This window comes from Hyla sarda, chromosome 1 (assembly GCF_029499605.1).
Source record: "Hyla sarda isolate aHylSar1 chromosome 1, aHylSar1.hap1, whole genome shotgun sequence".
NCBI classification, from domain to species: domain Eukaryota; kingdom Metazoa; phylum Chordata; class Amphibia; order Anura; family Hylidae; genus Hyla; species Hyla sarda.
The window spans coordinates 398,456,301-398,475,074 of NC_079189.1; the positions used below are offsets into that span (position 1 = coordinate 398,456,301).

The 18,774-nt window shown below is 41.6% G+C and overlaps 1 protein-coding gene and 1 gene segment (V, D, J or C); one reads left to right on the forward strand and one right to left on the reverse strand.

Annotated features, from left to right (window-relative positions):
* Nucleotides 1-1,712: 1,712 nt before the first annotated feature.
* LOC130277037 (uncharacterized) lies at nt 1,713-13,150 on the forward strand. The gene is made up of 2 exons (XM_056527280.1): nt 1,713-1,816; nt 6,598-13,150. Exons 1-2 carry the CDS (start codon nt 1,799-1,801, stop codon nt 8,953-8,955), a joined length of 2,376 nt encoding a protein of 791 aa, XP_056383255.1. The 5' UTR covers nt 1,713-1,798; the 3' UTR covers nt 8,956-13,150.
* A 1,049-nt stretch (nt 13,151-14,199) lies between these two features.
* LOC130277068 (Ig heavy chain V region PJ14-like) lies at nt 14,200-15,371 on the reverse strand. The segment is given in 2 exon segments: nt 14,200-14,913; nt 15,002-15,371. Coding segments are annotated over 2 exon segments (381 nt in total).
* Nucleotides 15,372-18,774: the final 3,403 nt, after the last annotated feature.

The following is an 18,774-nucleotide window of genomic DNA, read 5'->3' on the forward strand; positions in this document are numbered from 1 at the left end:
CTCGTCAGAATTCTGCTTGAGGAAATTCCTCAGTGTGAACTGAGGGGCAGAAATTCTGCACAGCTCTATGGGGATTTCACTGCTGAATGAATTGGAGAGGAAAAAGCGAGCAGAATTACTCGTGGAAATTCCTCTCCAATTCCTCAGTGTGAACATACCCTAACGCTGCTGCTTTTTGTGGCTATTTCCTGTTCGAGCCCCCTCCAACTACATTTCCCAGGATCCCTTGTTTGTAAGTGTGTATCTTTATGGGAGAGCCAGATATACAGCACTTGTGTTGTCAGGCAGGAGATTGTGGGGGGTCTTAGCTGTCGGAGCCCCCGCAATCGGACACTTATCTCCTATCCTGTGTGCAAGAAATAAGAACTCATGTACCAAAGTTCCCCTTTAATTATTAAGGGCATGAGTCCTCAGGACAGTGTTCCTCAACTACAACTCCCATCATGCCTTGCTAGCTGAACCTGGAGAGCCACAGGTTGGGAAACATTGCCCTAAGGTGTAGCACCATGATGTACATGCCCGTACATGTAACTGGTTTATCAAATGCGACAATTTAACATTGGTCACACATTTTTTGCACAATCTCACTCCAGCCTGGACCACACTAGATCTAAGCTATTTAACTATTTATGAAGAACGTCAGCCTTTTTGGTAATAATTGGCTCAGGTACATATGACATCCAACTCCCAGTGTGTAGGTTTTGAAGAAAAATTGTCGCAAATTTCCGAACAACCACTGTTATGCCCAAAAATGTGCAACTTTTGAGAGCGTTGCGCAAACATATTAAACTTTTTATACTAGTTTTCTGGTGAATGCATTGATGAATTCACCATGTGCCTTTAAACAATATAAGGAAAACTTTATCAATGCGTGAGAGTCCCAAATCTTTGCGAAAATAAACTCTCAAATATTTGTGCCAATTTTCGACAAAACTTACACAAAAGCAATTGATAAATTTCCCCCACAGGGCAGAGCTCTTTGCATGTACAATAGCGTACAGCAGGCATAGGCAACCTTTGGCACTGCTGATATTTAGGACTACATCTCCCATGATGCTTTGTCAGAGCATCATGGGAGATGTAGTCCAAAACATCAGCAGTGTGGAAGGTTGCCTATGCCTGGCTTACAGCATACATTTCCTTCTAGAGGAGAGCTGTACTGTAAAAACCAGTGTTTTCCCAAACAGTGTGCCTCCAGCTGTTGCAAAACTACAACTCCCAGCATGCCTGGACAGCCAAAGGCTGTCCAGGCATGCTGGGAGTTGTAGTTTTGCAACAGCTGGAGGCACACTGTTTGGAATACACTGCTCAGCTCTAGGCAGGAAACACGTGACCTCCACTGATGTCTAATTCCTCCCACACATGTGACTAATCACACGGTCATGCCATCATCAAAGGTCCTTTGGCACAATGTTGATCACATGGCCATGACATCATCAAAGGTCCTTTATCACATTGCCGATCACATGGTCATGACATCATCAAAGGTCCTTAAGGGTATGTTTACCTGTTCAGGGTTATAGTTGTAAATGAGTGAAAACATAGCCAGGAAGAGATCTAAATGAAAAATCCCTGTCTTTCGTTTATATGTTTCCTTAATTTATGATCTCTTCATGGCTCGGTATTTAACAATAGCAAATCAAAACACATAGTCGTGACATCATCGAAGGTCCTTCCGCCCACCTCTGATCACATGGTCATGACATCATCAAAGGTCCTATTTCCTGGTAGGATTTGGTATCCGCCCTCGGGAGTACTGGTGTTTGTAGTGTATATATGAGCGGAGATATAGTCGGCCATGGAGGCAGGGACTTCAGTGAGTATTTATTTATTCCTTTAGTAGTGTACATGGTGTGCGCTGGGATCTACTGTCTGTTTCCATGCAATGCTAAAATGCTATCAGTCTTGTTAATAATCGTCACATGGACATACATACATATTGGGTGACAAAATAGATGTCTATGGTAGTCACCTGTACACCTTCACATGTCTAGTCATGGGTGTCCTATAGGGCCCCTATAGCTTAATAAATAGGTCCACACCCCCTAGTGTCGGAAACCTGAAATTACATTAAAAACCACAATAATAAAGGGGGTTTGCCTATGAATCCAAAATATAACTTTCAGAGTTTTGTAAACAGCAGAGCTCCCTGTGCTATGCCATTTTTGCAACACCTTTTCATTTCAATAGGGGTTACGCCAGGGGTCAAGTCTTGGGGAAAAAGTGTCAACTCACCCAAGATTTCCACTTAAAGGCTGGGGCTCCTGTTAATGGGAACGGTGTTCCTGCTGTGAAAAAAAGTGCAGGAACTCTGTTCCCACACGTTCCTGCAGGACTAGAGCCCTTGGTTACACTAATTGTGTAACAGCCAAAATGTACGACCAAAGTACTTTTTCAATTGGAAAAGTTAGATGCGTTTGGTGCATCCCACACTAACAATAACTCCTATCAATAAATAGCACCAATTTCACCTATCCAAAGCATAGGGGATAAGTGTCTGACTAGTGCTGAGCAATATGCTGGTTCATACCAAATACCGGTGTGTTTTTTCTGTACGGTATGAATTTCCCTATACTGCAATACCGGTCGGGCTCCTCTTGAATGAATTATCAGCCACAGTGCACTTGGGAACTAATCATATATGACCCGCGGGCGCTGTCCTGGAAATGAATACGTTTGAATGAGTTGTGAGCTTCGGGTGCAGGACAGAGAACGGAAGCTGTCACCTCCCCCCGCAAGCAATGAAAGCCAGTGGGCCACAGGCCCTGCAGAACTCAGAAGTTCTTCAGCGCCCGCGGCCCACTGGCTTTCAGTGCTTGCGGGGGGAGGTGACAGCTTCCGTTCTCCATCCGGCACCCGAAGCTCACAACTCATTCAAACATATTTCTTTTCTAGCGCTCGCGGCTCACAGGAGGAAAAGGAGATCAGCACCTGCGGGTAACATGATCAGTCCCTCGATGTGGGGACAGCGCTGCGGCTGATAGTTCATTCATTCGGTGGGGGAGAGGAAAAGCAGGACAGCGCCCGTGGGTCATATATGATTAGTACCCAAGCGCACTGCGGCTGATAATTCATTTGAGGGGGGGGGGGGGGGGGGTGGATGGTCATTAGGGGGAAATGAGTGAAAAAAACAGCAAATACCGTGGAATCGCCCTAAGTTTGAAAAATACCGTGATAAGTGCTGGGCGGTATGCCAGTTCATACCGAATACCATTTTCTGTTTACAATATACATTTTTCCATATACCGCAATACAGTCTGCCCCCCCCCCCACTTGAATTATCATCCGCAGCACTCTGGGGACTAATCATTTGTTACCTGAAGGCGCTCTTTCTCCTCCTGTGAGCGCTGCACATCCTCCCCTTGTCGGGAAATGAATGATTTGTGAGCCGCGGTCGCAGGACTTCTGTTCTGTTTTGAGAATGGAAGCTGTCACCTCCCCCTGCAAGCGTTGAAAGCCAGTGAGCCGCGGGCGCTGCAGAGCTTCTGATCCCCGTCACTTCTGATCAGAACAGAAGCCCTGCTCTTGCAGCGGGAGGTGACAGCTTACGTTCTCCAAATCATTCATTTCTTGACGTGGGGAGGATGTGCAGCGCTCACAGGAGGCGAAAGACATATGATTAAATGAATGTGTTCTAAGATGGCTAAATGGTGTCTGGTCCTAAAGACTCAAAATACCATATACCACACCCGGTTTAACCCCGTAATGACATTGGACGTAAAAGTTCTTCCTGGTGCCTTCACTTGCGTCCTAAGGGATATTCTGAGTATGAAGCGAGTTCAGGAGCTGCGCTCGCTTCATAGATGGCAGGTTTTTGCTGCTATCAGCAACCAGGGCCTCAGTGATTACACTGATGCTGGCTATTAACCTTTCCGATGCTGTGGTTTATACTGATAGTGGCATCTGAAGCAGAGGCATCTGAAGCTGCTAAATTGCGGATTTCAATTTCCCTCACAAACAATGTTTTATGGGTTTTGATGTTCATTTACTGGCAAAATGAAAGGTGTCTTTACAAAGTACAATTGGTCATGCAAAATCAAGTTATGTCTCTTTAAAAAAAATAAAAATATGAAAATGCCAATAAAAAGCAAATTGGCTGAAGGAATTTAACACACAGATATGACCTTTTGCATAATTTATCTTCTGTATTGTAATAGAAATACATCTAAAGATCATATTGCCAATAGTCAATGCTCCCTGGCATGGAAGTTGGAAGCGATACTGTTCATAGTTGCTAATAGGAGTCAAAAGTGTATTGCTAAACACAGGGATGTAGCATACCTATTAGGGATCGACCGATATAGTTATTTAGAGCCGATACCGATAATGCCCAAAATCGTGATTATCGGCCAATAATATCGGGCATACCGATAATCGGTCGATCCCTAATACCTATCGCCCGACGCCCGGGACAAGCAGTTCCGGGCGCCGGGCAGGTGAATTTGTCCGGCCCTTAGCCTGACAAGCACGGCGGCGATCTACAGACTGTATGGAGCGGGCTCCCGACTCCTGCCCGCTCCATACTCCGCAGCCTCCTGGCTATAAAAACCTCTGTCCTCCGAAGCAGAGCAGGGGAAATGAGAAGCTGTGTATTTGTCTTCTTTCGCCTGCTCTGCAGATGTGTGGGGGGAGATGAGGGGGCGTGGCTTCTTGCTCCCCATGCAGACATGCGTCCTCTGCTTTCACTCCCCCCGGCTGTAGCTTCCGAGAGACTGCACGCGGCGCTCACAGGGGAGTATAGAGCGGGCTCCAGATTCCTGCCCGCTCCATACTCTGCAGCCCCCAGCTGTCCTCAGTAGCCGGGGGCCGCCGCTAATAGCCAGCATGCGGCGATCGCGCGGCTGGCTATTAACCCTTTAGATCGCTGTCAAAGCTGACAGCGTTGTCTAAAGGGAGATGTGAATGCTCCCTGGTGGGCTAGTGGGGTGGATCGCTACCAGCCCCCCCCCCCCCCCCCCGCAGCGCGATCGCAGGGGGGCGATCCACTATAGAGGTAGCCGGAGGGCTTACTTCTGTTCCCTGCTGTCCCGCTCTGTCATTGATAGAGCCTGGTCCAGCCAGTCCCTATCAATGGATCACAGAGCTCACAGATCATTGAGTTCAATAGAACTCTATTCATCTGTCTGAGGAATCTAATGATTCTTCATAAGTCTAATAAAGTGTAAAAAAAAAAAATGTAAGTTTGTAAGTTTGAAAGACACACATTAACCCAGTGGTCTCCAAACTGTGGCCCTCCAGATGTTACAAAACTACAATTCCCAGCATGCCAGGACAGCTGTTTGCTGTCTGGGCATGCTGCGAGTTGTTGTTTTGCAATATCTGGAGGGCCACAGTTTGGAGACCACTGGACAGTGATTTACAACCTAAACCCCTCTAAATCTTGCAAAACTACAACTCCCAGCATACAGTTTGAAGACCGCTGCATTAACCCCTTCCATGTTAAAAGTTCAAATCACCCCCTTTTCCTATATAAAAACACGTAAACATACTAAAAATAAACATATTTGGTATCGCTTTGTGCGTAATTGTACAACCTATTAAAATGTAACATTATGTATCCCGTACGGTAAATGTAAAAAAATACCAAACCACTGAATTGCAATTTTGATAATATCCTAGAAAAAAAGTTAAAAGGCGATTAAAAAGTCAGTTCAATACCAAAATGGTACCGATACAAAAACAGATTATGGCGCAAAAAATTAGCCCTCATACAGCCTGGTATGCGGAAAAAAAAATAAAGCTACAGAGGTTAAAAAATGGCAATTAAAAAAATTTGAAAAAGTTCAGAATTAGTAAAACATGACGTAAACGATACAAATCTGGCATTGCTGTAATCAGGCGCCTAAAGTATAAAACTAACATGTTACCTCAACCACAAGGTAAATGGCGCAGAAAAGAAAACCACCAAATCTGCAAAATTATCTTTTACTATTTCAATTTCACTTCCCTTTATAGATATATATATATATATATATATATATATATATATATATATATATATATATATATATATAAATTTTTTTTAATTTATTTTTTATTTTTTGTTCAGAGAATATGTTATTGAAAAATTAAAATGTATCCTTATAGTAGGTAGTTATGGCTATTATAGGGCGAGGAGGAAAAAACGAGAGCGTAAAAGCGAAAATTTGCCCGGACAAGTGGATTGTCATGAGGGACAAGTAGATTTTGCTCCATTTTAGTCCTGTAGACAAGTAGTTTTTTATAAAATTTCCACACCCCTGTAAACATCCACACGTTTCTATGGTATATAAAGAAATTGGTCATATGCTGGTAGATGTGTGCCTGCCTCACGCCATGGTATGGAGCTTCACAAATCATTAAACATCACTCGGGCTGTAATGCTTATAGCAATATACTTTTCATTCACATTTATGAAGATAGGCACTCATGGTTAGATCATTTAATTCCATTATTTCTATAGTTTTAAAGCCTGAAAGGCCTAAAGGAAAAGGCAATTGTTCACAAAGCTGCAGATTTATTGTTACAGTTTTTGATTATCAGGCTACTAATTTTCTAGGCAATGTTTTTAGTAGTTATTGACGGACTTATATGAAATGTTTTTCTTTTTCCTTTCAGGATTCTGTTTATCCACCTTTTAAGCGTCCACCTGATGATGATTTAATAGCAGTGGAAGAAAAAAGATTTTGCCCTATAAATATGGATATAATCAAGAAAGAAATCAAAGATGAGGATGAATCGGACTGCTGTGAAGAGGCTTGGTTAAAAGGCTTTGGCCTGTACAGCGAGGATGTTACACAGTCAAGCAGCCATTCCCATGAAGCTGATATGAGCTTGAATGCCTTTGCTGAAGAAGTGTTTGATTCCAACACACATTACCATTGTCCCATAGATGAGAACACAACAAAATTTTTTGATGTTGATAAGCCGTTTCAGCCATCTGCAGAATTTGTGCCTCCACAGTGTTTTGGAACCAGAAAACTGAGGTTCCAGAGTGCTTGGTATACAGATTTCCCATGGCTTCATTATAACCCCCAGTTGAAAGGCGTTCTTTGTTTTACTTGTGGAAAAGCTGAGAGCATGGGTCTTCTGGGTTCTACTCGAAGAAGAGATTCTGTATTTACAGCTGTAGGGTTTTCCAATTGGAAAAAGGCTCGTGAAAAGTTTGGATCTCACCAGAAGTCTAAAAGCCATGAGTTTGCCACTTGGAAATTAATGCATGCCTTACAGAATCAGAAGAGAGAAGCAGCTTTGGAACAGCAGCGGAAAGTAAGACAGGCTATTCCACCTCTCTGCTTGAACAAGCTGATTTCTTCAGTGCGCTTTTTGATTCATAGAGGACACACATTTCAAAGTCATGAATCCATTGAAGAGAGTTTGTTTGAACTACTAAAATTTTTAGGTCAGGATAATGATGCCTTCAAATATTGGCTCATGACTAACCAGAATTTCACTAGCCCAGAAATCCAACATGAAATTATTGGCTTAATGAGCCATGAGATCACATCCTTAATCACAAGAGAAGTGAATCAAGGCTCAATGTACTACTCTATAATAATAGACAGCATTCAGAATCCTGAATCGCAGCAGCTGAGCCTCTTTTTGCGATTTTTGGATTCAGACCTGCATCCTCAAGAGGAATTTATTGGCTTTCTTGATCCAGTGGAGAACACCGGTACTTCTGCTGCAAATCTTATCCTAGATATTCTTGATCGACATTCTTTGCCTATTGATCTTCTAAGAGGAATTGCATTTGGGGAATCGCCTTTCTCATCTCTTTGCTACATGGAGTCACAGGCTTTGCTAAAACAAAAACAGCCTTTAGCCAGGTTCGTCCATTGTGGAGCTCCTTGTGGCAGTTTCTTGGCCAAAAATGCTAGCCATACCAGTCCTATTCTGCAGCAGGCTTTATATTCTGTAAATGATCTGTGCAAATTATTTAGCAAAACATCAAAGTTTAAATTTTTGTTTGCAGAGGTGACCTCAAATGTCACAGGTCATACAAGGCTCTTATGTTCTTCCAAGTGGTATGTTAACCTGGCACTGATAAATACTGTTATTCAACACTATGGCTTGATCGTAGAAGGTCTACGAGAAATGCAGACACAAGCAGGTGTTACTGGTGTAAGAGCTCATGTTTTGTTGCAAGAGTTTATCGAAGGAAATACAATAGTGAGTTTGCTCATTGTCAGGGCACTACTGGAGTCACTAAATATTCTCAGTATTAATTTTGACGATCAGAACAAACTAGTGTTGAACACTTTGAAAAAAGTAAAGATGGTAAAAGAAATCCTTACAAGGGTACGTCAAGAAGCTCCCGTGTTAGATTTCTTAAAACAGGCAGAAGATTTTGTTCTGAAACTAAATCTGTCACCTTTATCCATTCCACAACAAAGACTGCCGTGTGCTCAGAGTACAGAGGCGGTACAACCACAAATTGCAGTTTCCAAGGAGGAATATTTTAAAACTGAGTATTTCAGGGTGATTGATGCTATTATCTCTCAGCTGGATAACCAGTTCTTCCAACAAGGCTTTATGGAATATTGCATTCTGGAAGATGTTCTGCTTGCTGCAGGAAAAGGAGAATCTGACAGTGTTATTGAGCAAAAACTTGGAGTCCTCTCTAAATATCCAGAGTTCAACGTTCGCATGCTAAAGGTCCAGTTAGAAATGTTTGCTCACAAAAACAGCTACAGTTCTCTGTCGGAAGCTGTAAGCCTTTACAAGTCTGTGAGTCCTGAAGTCAAGGAGTTTTTTAATGAGCTGGGTAAATTTTTAAAACTTTTACTTATCATTCCAGTGAGCACAATGGAGAGTGACCAGATTTGTGGCCCCTTTCAAAGACTGAAAACTTTGTTAAAGTTTACCACTGCAGAGACCCGCTCAAATGATGTGGCTATATGCTATGTGAATGAGACCCGATTAGATAACCTGTGTTTAGAAAGTATTGCACACACCTTTGTTCACGGCTCTTGATCGCTCAGTTACTCACTTTGTAATGGTTTTGAATGGCTATTAAATTGTTAGTCTTAAATCCTAAGGCCACCACCCTGCATTTTACAAGACTATTAATGTGTACATATACAAAGTCATCCTGAACAAATGACACCCGATGTTCAAAGAACTGCATCAAAGCTCTTTTCGAAGGAATGGGCAGCCCCAATGGAGGTCTTTCCAGTTGGACTCTATTAGGAAGTGATGGTGAATTCTAGATTTAAAGGATCACTTCTTATACTAGGTACAGCCATGACATCCTTTGTGAATAAAAATCCCACCTACTTTTTTTTTTTTCCAGCTGTTTCAAATGCAGAGGGGTAAAATATAAAAAGATACTAATATTTTTGTGAAGCAATTGGTGAACCAGAACTGATGCTGCAGCTATTTGAGCATTGACACCTCAAGTATTCTGCTCAAACATAGGAATGTGAAGTTACATTGCCCCCATCATCTTTATAAGACATTTACCAGGCTTTGTAACTAACATAGTTGCCTTTGTCAGGGCCCAAGGTTTTGGGTAATATTTTATGCTCTGGCTTATTCATTGTAAATACTCACTGGCTAAATCTTAGTACAACCTTTATAATACTTGTAAGCCTTTTTCTTTTTTTCTTTTTCCTTTTTTTTAATTACTCATTGTGCCATTACTCAATGTATATTATGATCATTATAAACTTGTCATGTTGAACACACTGTCTTATTTGCACGTGTTCCACATGACACAGTTCAGCAGATTATTGTATTTTCAAAAAAGAGAGAGAAAATACACAAGGGGCGCTCCCTGTAGAGGTATTGTCACTGGCGTGCTCCCTCCACCCCACCAAAGTGATATACCGACCTTAGTAGTAGTAGTAGCTGCACCAAAAAGTGCAACAGTGATGATGGCAGAGATGATTACAGGTACTGGTTGCTGCGCTCCGACCGGTATCGGGCTCCACGGTTGGAGGCTGATATATAATGATGGTAGGGGGGCAGTAGGCTAAAAAAACTGTTTGGGAGGTGCTGCGCATATTATTAAACAACGAGGCAAGACACGAGCAGCACAGGACAACAAATATTTTTTATTTCGTTAATAGGGACAATGCGTTTTGGCATTCACTAATGCCTTCCTCAGGTCCACAAACAGTTCCCAATTTCCCATGTTCAGATTTGACTGCGTGCTGGGGTGCTGGTCTGGACGTCCTGGCGGGTAGCTGTGCTGCTGCAGTCCTGCAGCTTTTTAGGATGGTTTTTATAGGACTTGAAATATGTTTTGGTTTAAATCCCTTCTTACCTAAGCCCTGAGGTGGTTTTTACTGAATATTTTGTACTTTATGTATACAAGCTCACACAGGGCTTTCATTCTTTGAGTGAAATTATCTACTATGCTTTTGAGGTCGCAGCAGGAATTTTAAGCGATTGGGCACTTTCTATTCAATGTACTGTATAGAAAAACCTTTTTATATCCCTTACTTAAAAGTACTCGAATAGTCTGTCCCATTATCCACACATCTGAAGATCCACCATTTTTGCTGCCACATCCCTCTGTGCAGACTGGACGTCTGTCCACAAAATGGCTACACATGGACATGCGTCAATTAGTGTTCTCTATAGCATTATCCTGCACATAGATAACTATCACTGGTGCAGTGGAGGTTGTGCATGGTTACATGCTCCTCCATGAGGACAAAGGAGGGCTGTCTGGACTGCACATAAGAGATAAGGGCAGCAGGGGTGCAATATTTCACATCTATGCATAATGGGGCACATCAAGAATAAAGTGTCATTAAGTGACTTACTGTAAGTGTTACAATGTGGTTCTATACAAAAAGTAGAAAGTGTGCAACCCCTTTTAAATCAAGAAATACCTTGTTAAACGTAATTAATTACTAACCTGAACTTCCAATATTATATGCAGGTTAAAGACAGCTTGTTTAATGTGATAAGCAATACCTTAAATATCATGAGACTTTGACACCACCAATACCCTGGGCAATACATTGAAACATCTTCAAGGGATATTTTCATTTCAAGTTATCCTCTATCCATAGGATAGGGGATACATTTTGTATTGGTGGGGGTTCAAATACTTAGAGCCCCGAGTAAACTAAGCTGGCCATGCCTGCGCGGCCACTGCTCCATACATTCTTTATGGGCTTTCTGAATGTTGCCGAGCACCACATTTGCCAGCTTTTGGGCATGTGTTGCCCACTCCGTCCATTTGGGGCTCCAGTATCCCAACCAGTGCCCAATTATGTCCTATGCATAGGGGATAACTTGATGAAATAATACTTTTTTTTTTAGGGTGTATTGACATGTACAATATCCTCCTTCATTTGAAGCATAAATCTTCAACGTATGGTTCTCAAGGTGCTTGAACTGTGACATAGTGTGAAATCCTTTGACTGATTCCCTGTAGCTTTACCTATTACAATATTTTTCTGGGTTTATAAAAAAAAAAAAAAAAACGCAGGTATTGCAGTAGAGATGATTGTAAGATTTTTATGTGATGGCGATCTGTGCCCTAGAAGAGAAGTGGAAGTCATCTCTGGGAGTAAAGTCTGTTACTATTCTATTTTTATACATATGTAAGTGTAACTATTTTGACTGTTTTTCCTTCTGTAAAACGTCATTCCTATTTTGCCATTTTTATTACCTTTAAAGCGTGTGTCATTTGTTAAATCTCTTGACGTGTCATCTAGACAAGTCAAAAGTCTAGATTGCATTGGTTCTTACTCCTGAGTCCCACTGTTATTGTAAGTTACAGTCCGGCGAAGAGCACTGCTGAGCACTTAACTCCCTGGCTGTATCTCAAACCAGACTCTTTCACATAGGCTATAATACAGTGAATGAGTTGCACAGGGTGACTGACCCAAGCAGTAATCATGGTGGATCTCAGGACTGAGACGACTTGTCAAAAGTTTTCACAAATGATGGTTCAATGTCTTTGAATACTATTTTATATGAAATGTTTTATAATCTGCTTTAAAGCATACTTGTCATGACAAAATGAAATATGTTTTTGGTTTATCCATAAAAACGCTAGGATTTTTTTTTTCTGCTATAGTGAGAAAAGCCTAGTTCAGCTCTACACTCACTGGCCACTCTATTAGGTATACCTCAATAGTACGGTGGTGGACCCCATTCTGCCTTCAAAACTGCCTTTTATTCTTTGTGGCATACTTTACACCACTACCAGCCTGAACTATTGATACAAGATAGGATGGATACATGCTGTCATGTTTTGTACCCCAAATTCTGACCCTGCCATCTGAATGTCACAGATGGATTTGAAACTCAGTAGGCCAGGCACTGTCCGTAGGCATGAGTGGCATCGTGTGTTGTCATTTTCTTCTGCGGTCCATCTGCTTCAAGGTTCAATGTTTTGTGAGTTTAGAGATGGTATTTTGAATACCTTGGTTGTAATGAGTAGTTATTTCAGTTACTGTTGCCTTTCCAGTCTGCCCATTCTCCTCTGACAAGACATTTTTGTCCACACAACTGCAGCTTAATGGATATCTTCTCTTTTTCAGACAATTCTTTCTAAACCTTGAGATGGTAGTAAATGAAAAATCCCAGTAGATCAGCATTTCTAAAATACTCAGGCCAGCTGTCTGGCACCAACAATCGTGACAAAGTTACTTAAATCCCCATTCTTACCTATTCTGATGCTCATTGTTAACTTCAACACGTTGTCTTGACCATGTCTACATGCCTGATTAGCTATTTGTGTTAAACAATTGAACAGGTGTACCTAATAAGGTAGCCATTGAGTGTTTGCTAAGCCGCAGGCACCCTGTATTTGCCCGAATGGGACAGAGGAGTCCTTTATGGAGAGGAATTAGAGAAAGTAAGGGAGGCAGACAGAAAACATTTAACTTTTCATTTAGAATGGTAAACTGGAAGAATCTGGCAATGTTGCAATCCACACTGGGTTACAGCTTCAGAGTACAGTGCTGGTACAGAACCATTCAAGCACTCACTTGGGCATGTCTTTATTTGTAAATTTTTATCTATAGTGCTTGTTTTAGGTAACTTTTTTTTCTGTGAGCACCTTTTTGTTTTAAAATGCTAGTAAAAGTATATACAACCACAATCCACATTCTATAGTGTTTAGTATTGCTTCTGCACTTTTCAGGTCCTTGCTACTGCTGGTATTTAGATATGTGTACCAATAAAGTTAAGACTTGTGGCATTTTCTTTTTAAATGTGTAATCTGTTGCGTTGAATGTGATAATTTTTCCTGTTCTGTCGCATTGAAAATCTTTTTTTTTTGGAAATTTGAATTTCTTAAAGGGGTAGTCCAGTGCTGAAAAAATGATCCCCTATGCTTAGGAAAGAGGATAAGTTTCAGATCGCGGGGGGGGGGGTCCGACTGCTGAGGCCCCCCGCGATCTCCTGTAAGTGGCCCCGGCTTGCTGGCACAAAGCGGCAGCTGACACGCCCCCTCAATACATCGCTATGGCAGAGCAAGAGATTGCCAAAGGCAGCCATAGAGTTGTATTGAGGGGGCGTCAGCTGCCACTTCGTGCGGTGGTCAACACGCCCCCTTCCCGCAGGCTGTGAGGGGCCCGTACAGGAGATCGTGGGGGGCCCCAACGGTCGGACCCTCAGTGATCTGAAACTTATCCCCTATCCTTAGGATAGGGGATACGTTTTTCAGCACTGGATATCTCCTTTAAGGCATTACTGGTAAGAAATTACTATGGCTTTACGGCAGGTTTTTGTGGTATAAAGTAAGGGCATGGCTATATAGAACTTTTGACCCTGAATTGGCATTCTCTCATTAGTTGACTCGTCTAGCACCAACATGTCAGAGTTGGAAAAGATATGCAAATTAGGCTTTGGAGCCAACTGGGGGTTCCAGCACAATTCAGTCCATTTACCAGTTTGTCACTTCCTCTCTGTCACCTCCTTTAACCCCCCCCCCCCCCCCCTCTGAGTAACAGCCACTAGAGGAGAGTGACAGAGGAAAGTGGTGAAGGATCCTGCTCCTCTGACAACTTTTTTTTTTTCTGTGCTCAGGGAAAAATCTGTCAGTGGCAACCTACATACAACATATACCGGTAGTACAGAGACCAACAGTGACTACTGTTGGCAGGCCATGATACGAAAACTGTTTACTATGTAAACAGTATAGTTGAGGATTATCTACAGTAATGTATACATAATCAACATAAGAAAGAAGTGGTCACTTAAATAGACAATTAACTTTTGGTTATTGCAAAGCAGGCGTGCTGACAAGTAAATCTTTTTGCTTTTATGTGTTTAAAAGTTTTGCTTTCTTATCCCCTAAAATTGTTTAAAGTTCGAGCCACTAGGGGTCTCCCTTCTACTGAATTTGCAGTTCACTGCCTGTTGTTAGGCTCAGTCCGTCTATAGGAACAGAGATATGCAAGCTGAGCCAGTGTACCTCCTCCATCTGGTGCCTGCCAATCCAGTGCTATTTCTCTAGCACTAAAGATGTGAGTTCTGCTGATAAGCAATTGGTCCCCTCCAACCAAGGAGAACATTTTTTTTACACCTTAAGATGTTTACTATGATTTTTTTGTAATATAACAATGAAAATGACACTGTCATTCATGCACTAAAACTGTGATCAGTTTGTGTTCACTTCATCAGTTCATCGGTTACACTGTGAGTATCTTACACAATAATATTTCCCAGATTCTTCAGGTTTCACTCCAGTGAGTTTAAAATAGACTTCTCCTTTATTTGTGTCTCTTGTTACAGTTAAACGTCCCTGAAGAGACTCCGCATAATTTGTGTTACCATTATACCAAATAACCCCCAGCCACTTCAGACCTTTCCCTGTGGATGATCGAATCCATGGAACTGCATATATGTTACTGCTGTCAGTCAGGGAGGCTCCAGTCACTTTACAGGTCAGTTCCAGAGTCTCTGATGGTCTCACAATCCCAGGACCAGACTCTACGAGTGAGATCTGTGCAGTGATACCTGAAAATAAATAGTAAATACATTAAAGGCCATTGTTACCATTGGAAATTGTGTTGGTTCTGCAACATGCTTATCAAATAAAATTTACATTTTAGTATGGCCAAAACTCCAAATAACCACAGGAGGTTCATCATGTCTTTTTGTCAGAAGTTAAGAAGAACAAGAAGATCTTATGGTACTAGTTCCACACAATGGTGATTGCGACTTAACTATAAGTAATAAAGTATTTGAATAAATTTACATATAATTTGTGTTAAAGCAGAAGGACAATGTCCCCGATTTCTGTTGCTTGAATTAAATGCTTACTGTACAAGCACTTAGAACTTACACTCTACTGTACCTATAGACTTGTGTGTATATTGCATATACAAACTTAACTATATTGATGACTACGGCATGATACGGTCTATATAGAATTTTTACACTATAGGGCTCCCCAAGATAAAAGCTCAAGTCTAAATTAAGACAAAATATATAGGTCACAAGTTTCTACAATTAATTGAAAAATACAGAATGTTTATTCATTTTAATACAGTTTGACTTCATTAATCTGATCTGAAGAGTCATTTATTACTGGGCTTTTTAATCTTTTTTTTTTTTTTCTAGTGATCGCTCTCCAGCATTGGGGATGTCTGGACTTCAGCATTGGGCATAGCCCATTGTGCAGCATATATTCACTTTTGTTAGTACTGCCTCTACTGTTCTGCCTCGCCCACAATTGGAGTCTCATTATTTTCCATCTTACAAGTTAAGATGCATCAATCTATTTAATTGTTTTATTTACTTTCTAGCTGAGTACCCGGCGCTGCCCGGTTTTTCCTACCATGTCCTTGTGGGGGAGGAAAAGCAACAAAGGAGGAAGCTTTTGTCCTCATCCCATCCTTAAATCCTGACCCCAATATCTCCTCCTCATTTCCCGTCCTCATAACCCCTCCCCATATCCAGACCTCATATCCTGTCTTCATATCCCAACCTCATATCCCGTCCCCATATTTAATCCTCATATTCCGTCCTCACGTCGGGATGCGTTGTGGTAAAGATATTGTAAGCTGAAAATAAAAGGGGTGTGGCTTAACCCCTTAACGACGCAGGACGTATATTTACGTCCTGCGTCGGCTCCCGCGATATGAAGCGGGATCGCGCCGCGATCCCGCATCATATCGTGTCCATCCCGGGACCCGCGGCTAATACCATACATCGCCAATCGCGGCGATGTGCGGTATTAACCCTTCTAAAGTGAAAGTGACCTGACTGCTCAGTCGGGCTGTTCGGGACCGCCGCGGTGAAATCGCAGCGCCCCGAACAGCTGACCGGACACCGGGAGGGCCCTTACCTGCCTCCTCGGTGTCCGATTGACGAATGACTGCTCCGTGCCTGAGATCCAGGCAGGAGCAGTCAAGCGCCGATAACACTGATCACTGATAACACTGATCCCCCCCCCCCCTTTTCCCATAAAAAAAATAAAACCGTGTAAAAAAATAATAATAATAAACATATGTGGTATCGCCGCGTGCGTAAATGTCTGAACTATAAAAATATATCATTAATTAAACCGCACGGTCAATGGCGTATGCGCAAAAAAAATTACAAAGTCCAAAAAAGCGTATTTTGGTCACTTTTTATACCATTAAAAAATGAATAAAAAGTGATCAAAAAGTCCGATAAAAACTTCAGATCACGGCGCAAAAAATGAGTCTTCATACCGCCCTGTACGTGGAAAAATAAAAAAGTGATAGGGGTCAGAAGATGACATTTTTAAACGTATAAATTTTCCTGCATGTAGTTATGATTTTTTCCAGAAGTGCAACAAAATCAAACCTATATAAGTAGGGTATCATTTTAACCGTATGGACCTACAGAATAATAAGGTGTAATTTTTACCGAAATATGCACTGCGTAGAAACGGAAGCCCCCAAAAGTTACAAAATGGCGTTTTTTTTTTCAATTTTGTCACACAATGATTTTTTTTTCCGTTTCGCCGTGCATTTTTGGGTAAAATGACTGTCACTGGAAAGTAGAATTGGGGACGCAAAAAATAAGCCATAATATGGATTTTTAGGTGGAAAATTGAAAGGGTTATGATTTTATGATTTAATAAAATGACTGTCACTGGAAAGTAGAATTGGCGACGCAAAAAATAAGCCATAATATGGATTTTTAGGTGGAAAATTGAAAGGGTTATGATTTTTAAAAGGTAAGGAGGAAAAAACGAAAGTGCAAAAACGGAAAAACCCTGAGTCCTTAAAGGGTGGGTGTGTCTTTGCAAGATGGGCATGGAATTCGGGGAGGGTGTGGCTTGCCAGCTGGACTGACGCATTCACCAGGAGATGCAGGGTGGAGCTTGTGGAGTAAGGCACCAAAAGTCCTATAAACTTGCGTGGGACTTAAAACAAAAACCCCATCCTTCACATATGGGGGTAGGTTAGGGGTTAATTTAACTCATATATTTTTGTTTTACATATAAGTAACGTGACCAAGTATCGAAATATCTCCAGCTATACGGAAGTTATGCTGGAACATACATTTCCCATAGATTTGCATTCGAATTTAAACAAAAACCCTGACCCTCGCAAGTGGGGGTAGGTTAGGGTTAAATTACCTATCCTGTGTGGGTTGTTGATATATAAGGAACATCTGTGCCAAGTTTCATGTTAATATCTGTAGCCGTTTGGAAGTGATGCTGGAACATACACAAATACATTCACACACATTGGCCCTCATTTACTATTGCAAACCCGACATGTTTTGTCAGGTTGTGCGCCAGATTCTGTCGCATTGCGCCAGAAATACTGTCTGTGCCGGATTTTACGCCAGAATTGAAAAAACCCCGACTAACTCTCCATTTTGCTAAGAAAACCCAAAAAGGGGCGTGGTCGTCGGGAAAATGGGGCGTGGTCTCCAAAAAGGGGCATGTTCCCAACATTATCACAAAAACCCAACATATTTACTAAGGTTTCCAAATAAAATGTGATGGATTTGAGCTGAGGAAAACCCAACAGATCAGAGCAGGTGTAAAAAATGCAAAATGTAGGGAAAGTGGAAAATGTAGGGGAACCTTAGTAAATACTGTGGAAAATAAATTGTAGGGAATTAAAAGCCACAAAGAAACCTACACAACACTCTTAGTAAATAAGGGCCATTGAGTTTTATAGCTTATATATATATATATATATATATATATGAGTACCCGGCTTCCTCATCCTTGTTGGGGAGGGAAATCAACAAAGGAGGAAGCTTTTGACTTCATATCCCATCCCCATATCCCGTCCTCCTATCCCCTCCTATCCCGTCCTCCTATCCTGACCTATCCCGTCCTCCTATCGTGACCTCCTATCCTGTCCTCCTATCCCGACCTCCTATCCCGACTATCCCGTCCTCCCTATCTTGACCTCCTATCCGACCTCCCATCCCGTCCTCATACCCCGACCTGTAATATGTGTACCAGGTATTGAAATATCGCCATCCATATAGAAGTTATGTGGGAACATACATTTCCCATTGATTTGCATGGGACTGGGCAACTTTTCCTCTGCACAGGTTTTGATAAATCCTCCCTCATGTCCCCAAGTATTATAGAAATATCTCCAGCCGTTTGGAAGTTATGCAGTAACATATATTTCCCATAGACTTGTATGGGACTTTAAACAAAAACCCTGACCCTGGCAAATGGGGGTGAGTGAGGGTTAAATTACCTATCCTATGTTTGTTGTTGACATGTAAGTAACGTGTGCCAAGTTTCATGTTAATATCTTTAGCAGTTTGGACGTTTTTGTGGAACGTACATACATACACACACCTTGAGTTAGATATATATATATATATATATATATATATATATATATATATATATATATACTAGCT